Source organism: Prionailurus bengalensis, chromosome D1 (genome assembly GCF_016509475.1).
Source record: "Prionailurus bengalensis isolate Pbe53 chromosome D1, Fcat_Pben_1.1_paternal_pri, whole genome shotgun sequence".
Taxonomy (NCBI): Eukaryota; Metazoa; Chordata; class Mammalia; order Carnivora; family Felidae; genus Prionailurus; species Prionailurus bengalensis.
Genome location: NC_057346.1, coordinates 102,392,251 through 102,408,231, shown reverse-complemented (window position 1 = coordinate 102,408,231; position 15,981 = coordinate 102,392,251). Strand labels below are relative to the sequence as shown.

The following is a 15,981-nucleotide window of genomic DNA, read 5'->3' as shown; positions in this document are numbered from 1 at the left end:
CTAACGTGACAAATGAAAAAGAAACACTGTCTTCTCATTGTGATTTCATTTTTCCCAGTCATTGTGAAGTTCAGCAATTTTTAGTATATTTATATTTTTGGCCTTTCCCATTTCCAGCTGTACCCATTGCTCATCCAGCCATTTATTGGTCCATGTCTCTACTGTGTGTCATACACATATACATTTGGTTCAGGACTTTCTCATCGGGACATTACCTTATTGTAAGTCACCTATTTAGCAAAAGCCCTCTCACTTTCCATTGTTCAACAGAACAAGGTGTATGAACCTTTATTAATGAACACTGTTGACCTTTCCCTTACAACATTTGCTCTTTTAATCTGGAAAAAATGTCCTCCCACATATGAGACTATATAAATGTTCCTCTGTACTTTCTGTTGGCATATAGTACATTTGTACCTTTAATATATCTGTAAATTATTTTGTATTCCCCTTCACTTTATGGAAGGGGAATGGAGAAGACTGATGAAAAAAATAGAAGTAGTCTATAAGTAACCTGGTAACTACTCAGGAATAAAGGGAACTTCAAGTTCTCAGCCCAGTGTTCTTTTGACATGTTATAAACCAATGTCTAAGGTACAACACAACAGAGTTCTAATTACCAAAACTGCTGGAGAAGTTTTCCTTTCAAACTTAGTCACAAATGTATATCTTACCTCCTTATTCCCCAAGCTGTAGACGAGGAGGTTCAACATGGGCATCACCACAGTATACAACAGAGAAATCACTTTATTGAGATCCAGGGAGGGACTTGAGCCAGGTCGAACAGAGATAAAGAGAAGAGTCCCATACAGGATGGAGACAACTACCAGGTGAGAGGAGCAGGTGGACAAAGCGTTCTGCCTCCCATGAGCAGTCTGGATCTTCCAGATGGCCACCAGGATGCAAACATGGGAGACCATCATGATCAGGCCACTGAAGATTCCTGTAGATCCAGCCAAAAAGAAAAATGTAAGTTGAGTCACAGAAGTGTCTGAACATGTAAGAGAAAGCAGAAGGGAAATATCACAGAAAAAAGGATTGATGATATTTGGACCTCACAAGGGTAAGCAAAAAGTCAGTGTCATATAGGTCATGCTGCTTAGAAGAGCCAGGCCATAAGGCCCTACAACCAGCTGCACAGAGACCCTCTGGGACATAATGAGGGCATGCAACAAGGGCTTACCGATGGCCAAATACCAGTCATGTGCCATGGACGTCAGGAAGAAACATTCAGATACCACAAAGAAACCAGAGAATCACATCTGTGTGGTACAACCCTGAGAGAGCTGACTTTTTTCTCTGCAAAGATATCACACAGCATCTTGGGGGCAATGGAAGAAGAGGAACAATACCTAAAAGGACGAGGGGCTAAGAAAAATACATAGTCATTCACTGGTCAGTTGTAACCTGTGTAAGAAATTTAAGAGTACATTTTAGTTTTACAATGTTAATTAGCATATACAAAATTGCTTCTTTAAAAAAATTTTTAATGTTTATTTATTTTGAGAGAGAGAGAGACAGAACACAAAAAGGGGAGGAGTAGAGAGAGATGGGGAACAGACAACCTGAAGCAGGCTCCTGCTTCCGCACAGAGCCTGACATGGGCTTGAAACCACAAACCATAAGATCCTGACCTGACCTGAAGTCAGTCGCTCAGCTGACCTAGCCACCCAGGCGCCCCATATTCATCATAGCTTCTTCAATGTATTACAAGTGTTTTTTAATCTGTAAAGGAGGCAGTTAGGAAAACAGCACTGGACTGGAAATGGTATTCCTGAGGAATAGTTCCTGTCCGTTGGGACACCATGCAAACTTGCGTGATTTATACTTGATCTTTTTGGATTCGGCACCCTCTGCCATCAAAAGAGAAGTCTAAGTATCAAATCTAAATTTCCCATGGGTTCTAAAATTGTATTTGAAATGAGAACAGTATCTGTATTTCATCTTTATCACATGACAGAATAACAATGCCTACCTAGGAATACCGTAACCAGTGAGATTGTAAGAAATGATGAAAAATTCAGACCCTGATAATAGACATTTGGGATCGGCTAAACAGAACAGAAATAAAGCCCTTTCAGTTCCTGTTTGGATGGAGAGGATAGTGCCATTCAGATGAAATGAAGACAACATTCATATCTGTGTATATTAATCTCTTCCCCTTATAAAAGGCTTACAAAGAGAAATGTCAACAAATGTCGGTAGCATTATTTACAAGGGGGAGTTCTATGGAAACACATAATAGTCATTTTTATGTTTATAAAGGACAGGCCTGCAAATGAGAGATTGGGTACATTTACTCTTTAACCATCATGAATACAGAAATGGCAGAAAGAAATAGGAACAGAGGATTCACGTTTGGGGTTAAATGAAGTGAAGAAATTTCCAGATCATGTAATTCATATAATCATATCATATAATTCAAAAAGAAATATAATGGTTTGGGAGGCACTGAGATGCCCTTCCTTTGAGATTAATTAATCTATCAAATATTGTATAGGAACTTTCCATGGAAATATAAAGAAAAATAAGTATCCACTCTAGTCTCAACTGACTCGATCATTAGCGGCAATGTTACCATACATTTCCATGAATAGATGAATATATTTTGTTCATTGAAATAAAATTATTTTCCCTAATTCCCTGTAATGTTTATAAACCTATTTAAGGCATAAATTCTGACAGGTGATCTCTATTTTATCAACACAATGTGTAAAATGCTTACCATTTTTATTGTTACAAAATTTTTAAGTATTTTTCTGACTCATCGACTGAGTAAAAACACATCAACCTGTTTAAATGACAGTAAGAAACACAAGGTGTGGGATTATCCGTAAGAAAGATTCCAGATTCATATGTTTGTTACCAGGTCAAACAGTTTCCTATATTAAAAAAAATATTCACACTTTGAAGATAGAGTGATTAAGATGTGAACCCTGAAATGCTACAGTGACAAAACAATCGTTAATATAATGTTTGTGCCCCCTGAGTTTATCATTACTTGAGAATTATCTGTGGAATGCATTTTCCACAGGGCAATTGCTTATTAATGGCAGCACTAAAATCAATCAATCCCTTCCAGGCAGGGAGGCAGGAACATTCAGCTTGATTGGAATAAAGCATCATGAAGGAGAGAAGAAAATATCACATTGAGGGAATAGTGGCATAGGCAGAATAATGGTCTCCAGTGATGTCCACCTCTTAACCCCAGGGACCAGTGATCATGTCACCTTGTGTGGTAAAAAGTGACTTTACCCATGTTATTAACTTAAGGACCTTGGAATGAGGAGATTATCTGTGAGGCCTTCTCAGGAGATGTAAGTAGGGAACATGGGCAGATATGCAACTTTGCGGGTTTTGAAGATGAAGGAAGGGGCTATCAGCTAAGAAATGTGGGCAGGGTTTAATAGCTGGAGAAAGCGGGAAACATTTTCCTCTAGAGATTCCAGGAAGCAATGCAATCCTGCCAACACCTGATTGTAGCCTGGTGAGATCCATGTAGGACTCCTTAGCCTGCAGAGCATTAAATCAATACATTTGTGTATACAAAATTGTGTTGTTTTAGCCACTAAACTTGTGGTAATTTGTCAGGACAGCATTCAGAAACTAAAACATAGGTTAGATGACCTCAGTCACCACTTTCTCTCAAAAACCTTCTATGATCCCCTAAAAGAGTTATGATCTCCCACCTCTGAAACTGCCATAGCATTTCCCCAGTAGCTCGTCTCCATTGTCATCTGACTTTTAGAGTCAAGGACATGGTCTTACAATGGTCTGTATCCTATGAAGTCCTGATGTCAGAGAGTTGCAGAGAAGACATTCTGTAAGCATTTTTGAGCGACGTGTAAATTAAAGCAAAAATATTTCACAATCCATAATAATTTGAATGTAGCAATTAAGTTATATCATACACTTTGCTTAAAGGAGGTAGAATAGGGGCACATGCGTGGTTCAGTTAGTTAAGCATCTGATTCTTGATTTCAGCTCAGGTCATGACCTCATGGTTTGTGGGTTCATGCCCTGCATCAGGCTCCGTGCTAACTGTGGAGCCTGTTTGAGATTCTCCCTCTTTTGCTGCCCCTCCTCAGGTCTCTCTCTCTCTCTCTCTCTCTCTCTCTCTCTCTCTCTCTCAAAATAAATAAATGAATTTAATTTTTTTAATCAAGTAGTATAAAGCCATTTTGCCCCATTCTTCTACTTGAAACCAACCAAAACCAGTAAGGAAACAGACAATAACAACAAGAAAAGATAAAGAAAATGACACTTTATGAAACTTCAAGAGAAGGAAATGATATGATATGAAAAAGATGATAAAGCAAATTCTATTATAGGAAAATGCTTCACTTTGACATTGAGAAAAATTTTCCCTCTGAAGAATGTAAACACTAAAAAAAAAGATATAATTGCTTAATATAATGGCTAGCTAACTGGCTGACTAGAGGTGGTCGTCAAGAGGATGTAGCTACCCATTGACCGTCTAGCTGGACCTGGGCAATCAGAGGCTCTGAAGCCCCCACCCACCGTCCTTGGAATGTACACTCTGCCCACCTGTCCACAGCGGGAGCTGTTTTCAGGGAGGCAGCCTCAAGGGAGTAATGTGTTGTTGAGAGGATCTGGATGGCGTATGTGACTGAATCCAGTTAAGGTCCCTTTATAAATGTTTAAGGGGGCACCTGGGAGGCTCTGTCGGTTAAGTGTGCAACTCTTGATTTTAGCTCAGGTCATGATCTCATGGTTCCTGGGTTCGAGCCCCGCATCCAGCCCTGCACTGACCGCATGGAGCCCACTTGAGATCTTCTGTCTTCCTCTCTCTTTCTCTAACCCTCCACTGGTCATGCTCTCTCTCTCTCTCTCTCTCTCTCTCAAAAAATTAATAAACTTTAAAAGATTCCGGCAGGCAGGTGTGGAGAGATGCTCATCATGCTGCTGTCCCAAAGGAGCATTATCTGGAAGTTTTCTTCTTTGTTAAACTTGCCACCTGCCATACGGTGTGGGTTGCCTCTTTCCTCAGTCTCTCCTGACCTCTGACTACAGCGGCCAGTTTTAGATGTTACCTAGGTAATTCCCAAGTTGAGGAACCAACAATTGGTGAGTCAGCTAGGAGACCTAAGAATGGAGTCTCGGGAAAGAGGCATCAGGAGGGAAATCTCAAGTTGGCCCGTGACTTCTGTATGGGGAGGGGTGGCCTGTGTGTAGATGCTGGTGGACCGCCGCTTGAGTGCAGAGATGCCCCCAGATGCCAGCTGCTTCGATGCCCCTGTTTGTGGGACTGCTGCAAAATACGGAAGAAGTGGCTGCATGGTGGGCTGGCCTCTGCTGTGGGAAGCCTGCCTAGTCACCTATGCACAGCTAGAGACTGACGCTTGCGTTAGAAAGTGAGAAGAGCTGAGGTTAGAGAAGAAAGGGCAGGTGTCCACCCTCTGCTGTCTTCGGAGCTGGCAGACGAGGTGTGCTTACGTAGAACTAAACTTAATTTTCCTTCATCTGCTAAGCCATGAAGGTTTCTTGGACTATTGCTCTATCTTGATGATATTGTGAGAGTTTTTCTTTCTCTTCTAAGTCATCTGAGCTTTATCAGAATTATTTCCTATGCTTTCTGTTGTCTCTATCAAGTGTTTGATTACTTAAGAATCCATCTTTACTAGACTTACAGGAAAAAACTAAGAGACTATCAGAAAAATACTGTCCTCAATATTTTATTAGTGAAAGTAAGAGATATAAACATAAATGTGTTTCAATGTTTGTATACATCTTAGGTGAAAAGAACAGTCCTCAGGTTCAAGTATACAAATTGCTACAAGAACTGTCTACTAGTTAATTTTTTTTCTAATCACATCTCAAAAGTAAGCAGTTAGTGGCAATCGTGTGTGGACGTTTTTTTTACTCCATCAAGGGCTTTGGAGAATGGTCAGTGTCCTCCGTGTTTATTATGTGTGGTTACTTCCAGGGTAATCACTGACTAATTCTTGGTTAATTATGTGTTATCCCTCATCAGAGGATTCTATACTGTCTGTGCTTTATTGCTGGTTCGCAAAACAATAGAGGAAAATTGACTAAAATCTTAGATCAGCATTGATAGGGCAATTTCACTTAAAATTATTGAGAATATTGCTATAACATGTTCCATTAGCCAAACTTATAGCCCTGATAAAAGTGTAAAGGTAGAGCACAGGCAAGAACCAATGCAGAAAGATCATGTGAACATCGCAAATGCATTTTGTTTTATTTTTATTTTTTAAAGTTTACTTATTTGAGAGAGAGAGAGAGTGAGCAGGGAAGGGACAGAGAGAGAGGGAGACACAGAATCTGAGGCAGGCTCCACGCTCCAAGCTGTCAGCACAGGGCCCGACTCGGGGCTCGAACTCACAGGCTGGGAGATCATGACCTGAGCCGAAGTCGGATGCTTAACTGATTGAGCCACCCGGGCACCGTGCAAATGCATTTTAAACAATTGCCTTCAATCCTTCGGATGTGCTTTCTTGGTTGAGACTAGGAAAGATAAGTGGGGGGACTAAAGAGACATGTCACAGTCTGCCAATGATACTATTTCGTGGGTTCCTTACCACTGTAATCCCATATTTTATAGTGCCTAGAGTGTAAATGCCTCTGTGTATCTGCTAACTACTAACTCAAGAGATAATTGCAATCATCCCACACAATCACAATACTAAACCTTAGCTATCCTGCAAAATTCGTAGCTTCCAAATGTTCCCGCAACCTCTTATCCCTAAATGCACTTAAGCAGCCAATAACTGTTACCCTGAGATTCCATCTTCCTGTTCCTACCTTCTCTCCCATGACTAAGATAACTCATTTCCTTCTACTTTCCAAGAATTTGCACAGGGAATAATTCTTAGAAGAAAATTAAGTTTCGAATGACCATCCCCAATCAGCCTTAAAATCGTTCAGCTACTTGCTGCCTGCAGAACACTCATCTTAAGCTACTCCCCACATTTTAGCACTCTTAATACATGCTTGATTAAAGACTTTGGGTTGATATTTTCTTTCTTTCAGTGTAGGATTTACCTTAAAGAGTTGTAAATATAAAATGTTAGCCAACATTTAGCAGAGAACAGGCTTCATAGCAGTTCCTCCATAAATGGCAGTAATAAAAATGCTTCCAATAATTAAAAACATTTGTAGCTGATTTCATCAGAGGATGACGATGACAATGATGACGATGACGATGATGATGAAGCCTAGGAAAGAAACCGCCAATAATTGGGAGCGACTTGGAACAATCACAGTGGAACAGTAAATTTTTGAGGCTAGAGCAAACCCAACAGTAGGGCACATTGCCAGCAGTAAACTGAAATGCAAACAGCAAATTACGCTGATGCTTAAATTATTGTTTTCCTTGGTGATACCACACAGTGTTGCAGATTTCAGGCCATTGTTTCTTTACTGATACACATCTCCGTGTTGCTTACCGGCATTTTCGAAAGGGAATTTTATAGACTTCTTGTTAGAGATTTCTGTCTCAAGCCTCTAGAAACAAACCAGGTCCTTTCCTGCCACGTAAGCCTCTGCCATTAGGATACAAGTAATAACGGAGCATTTTTTACCCTCACAGTTAGAAGAAGGCCGAAAAATTTGTAGTCTTACCCTTTGACACTGAAATGGGAGATTGAAATGAGGTCACGTATGTCCAGGGGTTTTTAAATGGAGCCAGGAGGCCAGAAAGGAGATGGGCCTTTTGTGCGTCCTCAGCAGTGAAACCATCAACTTTTGGACGGGGCCAAACCACAAATATTCCAAGGATTCAGCCCAAACACTTGCAACTTGCTACACTAGGCAACTTTGCTCAGTGATAGCCTTAGCAACAAATTATATTCAGTTTGGTTTTCTGCCTCCAACACCAATCAAAATTCTCTGTAAACAACAAATGCAAGCATAAGAGCATGTCTTCAAAACCTCTTGACTTTTGTTGTCTGAGAGGACACAGTTTGGGCTGCTACCCAAATCTGTGCCCCCAAAATTGCAGTTCTGAGACCCCCAAATAAATGTTTGGTTTTATTTTAGTTTTGCCTCTTTCCTTGGTCAACACCAAGTTTTTAGAGTAAAATAAAAGACTTGTACATCTTTGAAAAATGCTTATATTCAGAGAGTGGATTTATTTTTTAAGGTGCTCAGGGAAACAGTTATGTGAAACTTCAAACCACGGAAATGCAAACCTTGCTTTGAATTGGTCAGTGGAACTGCAGCAAAGTATTTGGGCAGAGTCTTCTTCTCTGCCCAGGGAAGCAGGCTTGGCAGAGAAGAGATCAGTGGTAATGAATTCCTTGCATTTGTAAAGGAAGTTGCTTGTGAAGTTTATTCTTAAGCTATGCCACTTGAGATCCAGATTTCTTTTTTGTTGTTTAATGTTTTTAATTTTTATATTTTATTATTTTCATTTTTCATTATTGAAGTATATTTGATATACAATGTTATACTAGTTTTGAGTGTACAATACATTATGTCAACAATATACATTACTCAGTGCCCACCATGATAAATGTAGTTGCCATCTGTCACCATACACTATTTACTAAAATTTTTATGCTGCACTTCCTTTTTTTTTCAAATGAAAATACCTTTATCTTACAAATTTTAGAAAACAAAAAAGGAAGAGGAGAAAAATGTTACCCAGAATCTTACCATCCAAGGACAAGCAATTATAACATTTGAGCCAATTTTCTTTCAGTTTTTTATTCTGCTTAGTTACTTTTTCATAATTATGACTTTTTAATCCACATTTAAAAAATTAATGTTTACTTATTTTTGAGAGAGGGAATCTGAAGCAGGCTCCAGGCTCTGAGCTGTCAGCACAGAGTCCGATGTGGGACTTGAACCCATGAACCGTGAAACGTGAGCTGAAGTCCAGTGCTTAACCGACTGAGCCACCCAGACACCCCTTTAACCCACATTTTAATTCACATTATGTATTATTACTTTTTTATCAATTCAAGTATAATTAACATACAGTGCTTTCTTAGTAACAGGTGGACATTATAATGATTCAACAATTTTATACATTACTCAGTTCTCATCATGATAAGTGTACTCTTAATTTCCTTCACCTATTTCATTCATCTCCCCCCCCACCCCCACCTCCACTCTAGAAACCACCAGTTTGTTGTATATATATAGAACTCTGGGTTTTTTTGTTTGCCTCTTTATTTATTTATTTATTTATTTATGTTTCTTAAATTCTACATATGAGTGAAATCATATAATAGTTGTCATTCTATGACTGACTTATTTCATTAGCATTAAACCCTCTAGACACATAAATTTGATTACTAATGGTAACATTTTATTTTGTGGCTCAGTTAATGGCCAAGAACTTCTATTGTGCATATAAACTACAAATGCTATAATTTATTTTATTTATTTTTTTAGCTTTAGCTTGAAGTGCTTGTTATTTTTTTAAAATTTTTATTCATTTAGTTTACTTTTTATTTTATTTTATTATTTTTTAAAATTTACATCCAAGTTAGTTAGCATTTAGTGCAACGATTTCAGGAGTAGATTCCTTAATGCCTCTTACCCATTTAGCCCATCCCCCCCCCACACCCCCTCCAGCAACCCTCTGTTTGTCTCCATATTTAAGAGTCTCTTATGTTTTGTCCCCCTTCCTGTTTTACAGTATTTTTGTTTCCTTTCCCTTGTGTTCATCTCTTCTGTGTCTTTAAGTCCTCATATGAGTGAAGTCGTATATTTGTCTTTCTCTGACTGACTAGTTTCCAAATGCTGTAATTTATTAAGTGAATTGTCCTTTATTCTTGTAGCCAGACTCTTTAGAGAACTCTGTGCTAGGTTCAAGTTTTAGAGATGCTGAGTCTCTTCTTTTTTTTTTTTTTTAATTTTTTTTTTCAACGTTTATTTATTTTTGGGACAGAGAGAGACAGAGCATGAACGGGGGAAGGGCAGAGAGAGAGGGAGACACAGAATCGGAAACAGGCTCCAGGCTCTGAGCCATCAGCCCAGAGCCCGACGCGGGGCTCGAACTCACGGACCGCGAGATCGTGACCTGGCTGAAGTCAGACGCTTAACCGACTGCGCCACCCAGGCGCCCCTAGAGATGCTGAGTCTCTTCTTAATGGAGTCTCCTCTTGTCATCCAAGAGGTAAATGAGAGTTAAAATGCCTAAAGGCAAGCAGTTTCTAAAGGATATTTTTTTGTAATATATTTATCCAAAGTTTTATTAGGAATTGTTTTACATATCTCTTTATATTATAAATTCATTGAACTATCCAGGTAAGTGGATTGAGCTATTTCAGATGCTTGTACCATGTTAAACTATGAGGGTTTTTTGTTTATTTATAATATGGGTGCTAAATTTTGTTCAGCTTTGTAATTCCAACAGCTTTTATTGGGTTACCTCATACATGACCATAGCTTATTACCTCCTTTCTTATAAATGTGTGCTATTCCTCCATTGAAAGACTGAGGTTTTTTTCCCCTGACTTTGAATGTAGGCTGCCCTTAGTAACTTGCTTGATCAATGAATTCAGCAGATTCTTGGGTGGAATTCTGGAATCAGATCACTCACTGGACACCTGGCAGCAAGAGTCCCTTAATGGTGGAATGGGGCAGTCATAACCACTAGCATGCCCAAGCATTGCAATCACTAAGACCAGTGGATTGGGTTGGGGTACAGGTGAAACCTACACATTGAATTATTTAATTATCTCTAGGCTGTGAAAGCACGGAAGATATGGTAACTATTGGACTATGAAGTTGGTTGTTAAATTAATACCTCTCACATGCTAAAGGATGAAAATAACAGGCCAATTTCCAATGCATGATATGATTGAAAAATCAGATAGGCAACATTTAAAAAGGTCTTCATCTCCTACAGTTAGAGACCAGACTGCATAGAAGCTCAATCCAGCAACCTGATACTGGAAAACAGAATAAGAAAGGAGCTGAATTCATACCTCTGCAAGTTTCCTGTATAAAAGTCGGGATTCTGATAGGGAAGGAGTTGGACACTGAGAATAGGGAATAAGACATCTGATGTGTTTGAGATATTCCATTTTTCCCAAATCTTCTGACCCTGTAAAGTAGCCCTCTCCCCCTTGCTGGAAGAGACCAACCTTCCACTGCCAGAGACAATAAAGAGCCCTCACCTGAGGGAGGTGTGACACAAGATAATAAATATTTTTCTCAATATCTTGTCACACCTCCCCTTTTAGCTTTTAGACCTAAACCAAGAGCAAAGCTTAGAATGGTTTGGTCTGAAGACTAAAGAGAATTGGCCACAAAAAGAGTTACAGGGCTTGGCTAATAAGTACCAGCCAGAAATGGAAAACAGCTTGAAGGTAATGTGCTTAGGGAGGGAGGAATATAAAGCTGGATGAGGAAAAATTTACTGATGCAGAACTCCAGTGACTCAAAAGTTACCTTCTAGGCAAGACACCAGGAGTGTATTCTTATGTACTATCAGGGTATCTCCTTGAGCTTTGAAACAGATGACAGCCTACAGTAAGTGCAGTAGAAATACCATTATTACTGTGGGAGAGTATTGAAGAAGGGGCCCAAAGGTTCAGAGATGTTAGGACGCTTGAAAGGAATTATGATATAAGTAAATATATATGATGATGATGCTATCAGGAATCCATTAAAAAGATATCAAGGGACTATGTTCCCTGAGAGGACACTTCTTCCACTGAAACAATAAAGAAAGGCACTAATAAGAGGGGCTCCAGCTGGTGGGAAGCCAGTGGTATGAGATGTTGTTATGCATCCAGGCTTCCCAGAGCCAGGGAGAATGATAGGATTCCAGAACACGTAAATAGAGAAATTAATGCCACCACCAAAGACATAGAGGATACAGCAGAAGTAATCATATTATCTCTCTATTGAAGTCAGCAGTCTGGCCATCCAGAAATCAGATGGCTCTTAGAGAATGGCTGTAGACTGCTTAAAGTTCAACCAAATAGTGGCCCAATAGCAGCTCCATACCTTACATGGGATCGTTTACAAGGTCTCCCATGCATGGTATGCAGTTAATGACTTGGGAAATGTATTCTTTTCTATTCTGCCTAGAATGGAGGATGAGAAACAATTTACATTCATATGAGATGTACCACAATATTGATTTACAATTTTTCCTCAAGGCTATATTAACTCTCCTGTCCTCCTAAATAGTCTCCAGGTATGTGGCCCCCTAAGATATTTGGCCTCCTACCTACTACACTTAGTGGATACTAATTGTAATCTCTACTATATTGGTAATATCATGATGATAGAGCAGGTTACACAAGCAGATGCTGGAACATTGGAGACCTTGATAAGACACCTGTGCTCCAGAGGGTGGGAGACAGAACACAAACACACAAACACCTGTTAGGATTCAGGAACTTGAAATGTTGGGTGAGTTTTACAGGTCCAGTGGTTAGGGGTATGCTAGAATACCCCATTCGAAGTAAAATTTATGAAGAAAAACCATGAAGAGGGTCCCAGTAGGCCTCTTTGGGTCTTGGAGGCAGCATATTCCACAGCTAGGAATAGATCTCCAACGAGGACACCAAATGGCACAGAAGGCTGTAGGCATTAAGTGGGATGCAGAACAGGAGAGGCTCTGCAGCAGGTCCAGGTATAGTACTAGCAGCCCTGCCCCTTGGGCCACGTGATACAACAGGATCTATAAGGAAAATGATGGTCATGGGAAAAAAGCAACATGGAGCTTATTACGAACCTCAGTGGGAATGCTGCTGGTCCTGAGCTTCAGGAGCCATTCTATACCATTGGCAAAAAGAATGCTATGGCTTTTGAGAAAGAGCTCCTGGTATGTTTGTGGGCCGTAATAAAGAGCGAAGTCTTGCCCAGAGCCACCATGTAAGCATGAATCCAAGATTTCCCTAAGGCCCTGCGTCCCATCAGATGCTCCAATAAATAAAGTAAAATGGGAAAAGCAGCAACCTATCATAAGATGAAAATGGTACATCCTAGTGGAACCCAAGTAGGACCCAAGGGATGATTAAGCTGCAATGCATATGTGTATGAATAAAACCTCCCCTTTCCTATCTCCAATGCAACTCCTATTGAAGTAATCAATGTCAACAGCTTGCTGTGCATCCTTTAGAGTTCTCCCTATGCTCATTTACAACACCTGCATGCACATGCACATTTTATTATATATCTTTGGTCCTTGTTCTTAATGATTATAGCTACACTTTGATCTTCAGCTTGAGTTTTTTTCCACCTGACAGTGACTGCATACAATTGTCCTCTCCAGGTCAGTCCATAATTACCTTATCTAATCTTTTCATTTGTTGTGCATTTTGCACACACACACACACACACACACACACACAAGTTGACTTTTCTTATAATTATGTAAAACAGACTATTTTCCTTATTTTACTTTTCCATGCATAATAGTTATATATATGTAATCTTATTCATTGGCCTTTACATTTCTGTTGTCCAGATTTATAAAGGAGAAATCCTAGGTCAAATGCTGTGTAAATTGATCATTTTATATGGAAACTACCAGATTTTTTGGGTAATGGGGAATTCATACGATAAACAGAAAACACAGAATGTACATGGCCAAACAGGAACTTCTTCGTCATTGAAAACTAATAATATTTCATCTATATTAAAAGGCACTGCACTGACATTTTAATTTCATTTCACTTACTTGACCAATGATGATAGTGAACCTTTTTTCCATACATTTCTGTGTAGGGATCACCATTTCTGTGAATTGCGTGTTCATTTTTTCCCCATTTATCTAGTTTTGTTTCCACTGAATTTTAGACTGTTCTTTCATTATTAGGGATATTATCTCATTATTTGGCACATGTCACAAACATTTTCTCATTTTATTGTTTACTTTTTAATATTGTTTGTGTTACTCTGAACTTTTTATTATAACTTTTGGTTTTCTTGTCTGGATAAAATAGTATTCAAATATCCATGATAGTAAAATATTCACCTAAGTTTTCTGTCAGTATATTTTCACATTAATATTCTCAATATTTCACTATTTTGTTTTGAAACTCTTGTCATGTCACAGACAACAATATGGGGCAGAAAAAATATTTAAGTACTAGTCCATTTTTCAAATCACTTATGACGTGGCAGTACATGAACTCACATGCAGCTTCTGATTTCCACTTCAGTGATCTTTCTCCTACACAGCCTGCACCAACATCTATGGTACAACACGGAAGGGTTCTATTTTGCCAAAACCATTAGAGAATTTTTCCTTTCAAACTTCCTCCTGAGTGCATTTTTTACCTCCTTGTTCCTCAGGCTGTAGATGAGGGGGTTCAACATGGGGTCACCATGGTATAAAACAGAGAAATCACTTTATTGATATCCAGGGAGGGACTTGAGCCAGGCTGAACATAGATAAAGAAAAGAGTCCCATACAGGATGGAGACAACTGCCAGGTGAGAAGAGCAGGTGGAGAAAGCTTTCCTTCTCCCATCAGCAGTCTGCATCTTCAAGATGGCCGCCAGGATGCAAACATAGGAGACCATGATGATCAAGCCACTGAGCATTACTATAGCTCCAGCCAAGATGAACAGCACTAATTTATTGATCAAGGTGTCTGCACATGCTAAGGAAAGCAATGGTGAAATGTCACAGAAGAAGTGATTGATGATATTTGTACCACAGAAGGGTAAGCGAAAAGTGAGAATTGTATGGGTCATTGTGCTTAGAAGAGCCATGGCATAAGGCCCTACTACCAGCTGCACACAGACCCTCTGGGACATAATGAGTGTATACAACAAGGGCCTACAGATGGCCACATACCGGTCATATGCCATGGAAGCCAGGAGGAAACATTCAGTTGCCACAAAGAAACCAGAGAACCACATCTGTGTAGCACAACCCATGAAAGAGATACCTTTTTTCTCTGCAAAGATATCACACAGCATCTTGGGGGCAATGGAAGAAGAGGAACAAATATCTACAAAGGACAAGTGGCTGAGAAAAAAGTACATAGGAGTGTGGAATCTGAGATCAGTCCATATGAGAATGATCATCCCTATGTTACCCCCCAGGGTGACAAGATAGACAATGAAGAGCATGACAAAGAGGACAATCTGCTCTTGGAGAATGTCTGTGAGACCCAAGAAAAGAAATTCAGTCACTTCAGTCTGATTCTTATCTTCCATTGGTCAGTTTTAACCTGTTACAAGAAGCAAAGACATTTAAAAAATCAATCATCAATAATTACAAATAATATTTTAAGCTAATGACAGATTACCCTAAACAGGTCTCTAACAGGAAGCTATGGAAATATTATTGACCTGGAAGACAGTATTTCCACGTACTAGTTCTGGGAGTTGTGCAAAGATACTGTGTAAACTTGGACAATTCATCCCTGATCTCTTTGGATTTGGTACTCTCTCCCATAAAAAGAAGAGTTCAAGTGTATGGTTTAAATCTCTCTCAAGTCATAAAATCATATTTGAAATGGGAATTAGTCTCCATATTTCATTTTACTGGCTTATGGGATAACAAAACTCTCTTAGAATACCTTTACTGGGAATGCTGCCAAATCTCACCAGTGTGATATTCAGATCCTGACATTAGACATCTGGGAAAGACTAAGCAGGAGAGTTCCTGTTCTTATTGAAGGATCAGTACCATTCTATTATTGTTAGGACATAGTTCATAGATGGGCTTAACAGTCTACTCTGTACTTTCACTGGTAATGGCAGGTGGAAAGGATAATACACAATTGACAAAGAGGTGATTCATATAAAGGCAAATGGTATCATGGAAGAAATAGAGAGGCCTTGCCTTTGAGATCAAGTGATCTGGCAAATGTGAGACGGCAACTTTTCATGGAAATTGTGTAGAAAATTAAGCCTTTGGTGCATCTAAATAATGTAGAGTTGTTTTTTTTGTGATTTCCCATATATTCCTTAAACTGATTTTGAGACATTTTTATGGAAATTTGTCAGGTAATTACAATTTATTCATTATAACTATAACTGTAATTATGTATGTAAAATATCAAATGCG

The 15,981-nt window shown here is 39.2% G+C and overlaps 2 protein-coding genes across 3 annotated transcripts; both read right to left on the bottom strand.

Moving 5' to 3' along the window:
* Positions 1 to 252: 252 nt before the first annotated feature.
* On the bottom strand, positions 253 to 7,945 carry LOC122483766 (olfactory receptor 998-like). Of its 2 annotated transcripts, XR_006297467.1 has the most exons (3): positions 7,027 to 7,945; positions 1,184 to 1,368; positions 730 to 943 (listed from the first exon to the last, which is right to left on the bottom strand). XR_006297467.1 is itself a non-coding variant. In XM_043581135.1 (2 exons), the coding sequence occupies exons 1-2, from the start codon at positions 1,209 to 1,211 to the stop codon at positions 576 to 578; spliced, it is 396 nt and encodes a 131-aa protein (XP_043437070.1). In that variant the 5' UTR covers positions 1,212 to 1,385; the 3' UTR covers positions 253 to 575. The 2 variants fall into 2 exon arrangements, 1 of the variants encoding a protein (XP_043437070.1); XM_043581135.1 differs by lacking the exon at positions 7,027 to 7,945 and having other exon boundaries at positions 253 to 943; positions 1,184 to 1,385.
* Positions 7,946 to 14,270: 6,325 nt separating this feature from the next.
* On the bottom strand, positions 14,271 to 15,125 carry LOC122482806 (olfactory receptor 5G3-like). Its single transcript, XM_043579102.1, has one exon. It carries the CDS (start codon positions 15,123 to 15,125, stop codon positions 14,271 to 14,273), a length of 855 nt encoding a protein of 284 aa, XP_043435037.1.
* Positions 15,126 to 15,981: the final 856 nt, after the last annotated feature.

Bases quoted from the DNA above. Each gene is read 5' to 3' on its own strand.
- LOC122483766 (XM_043581135.1), bottom strand. From the start codon at position 1,211: ATGGCACATGACTGGTATTTGGCCATCG. The intron at 944-1,183 runs GTAAGCCCTTGT...CTGGATCTACAG, and splicing joins TGACTGGTATTTGGCCATCG to GAATCTTCAGTGGCCTGATC.
- LOC122482806 (XM_043579102.1), bottom strand. From the start codon at position 15,125: ATGGAAGATAAGAATCAGACTGAAGTGACTGAATTTCTTTTCTTGGGT.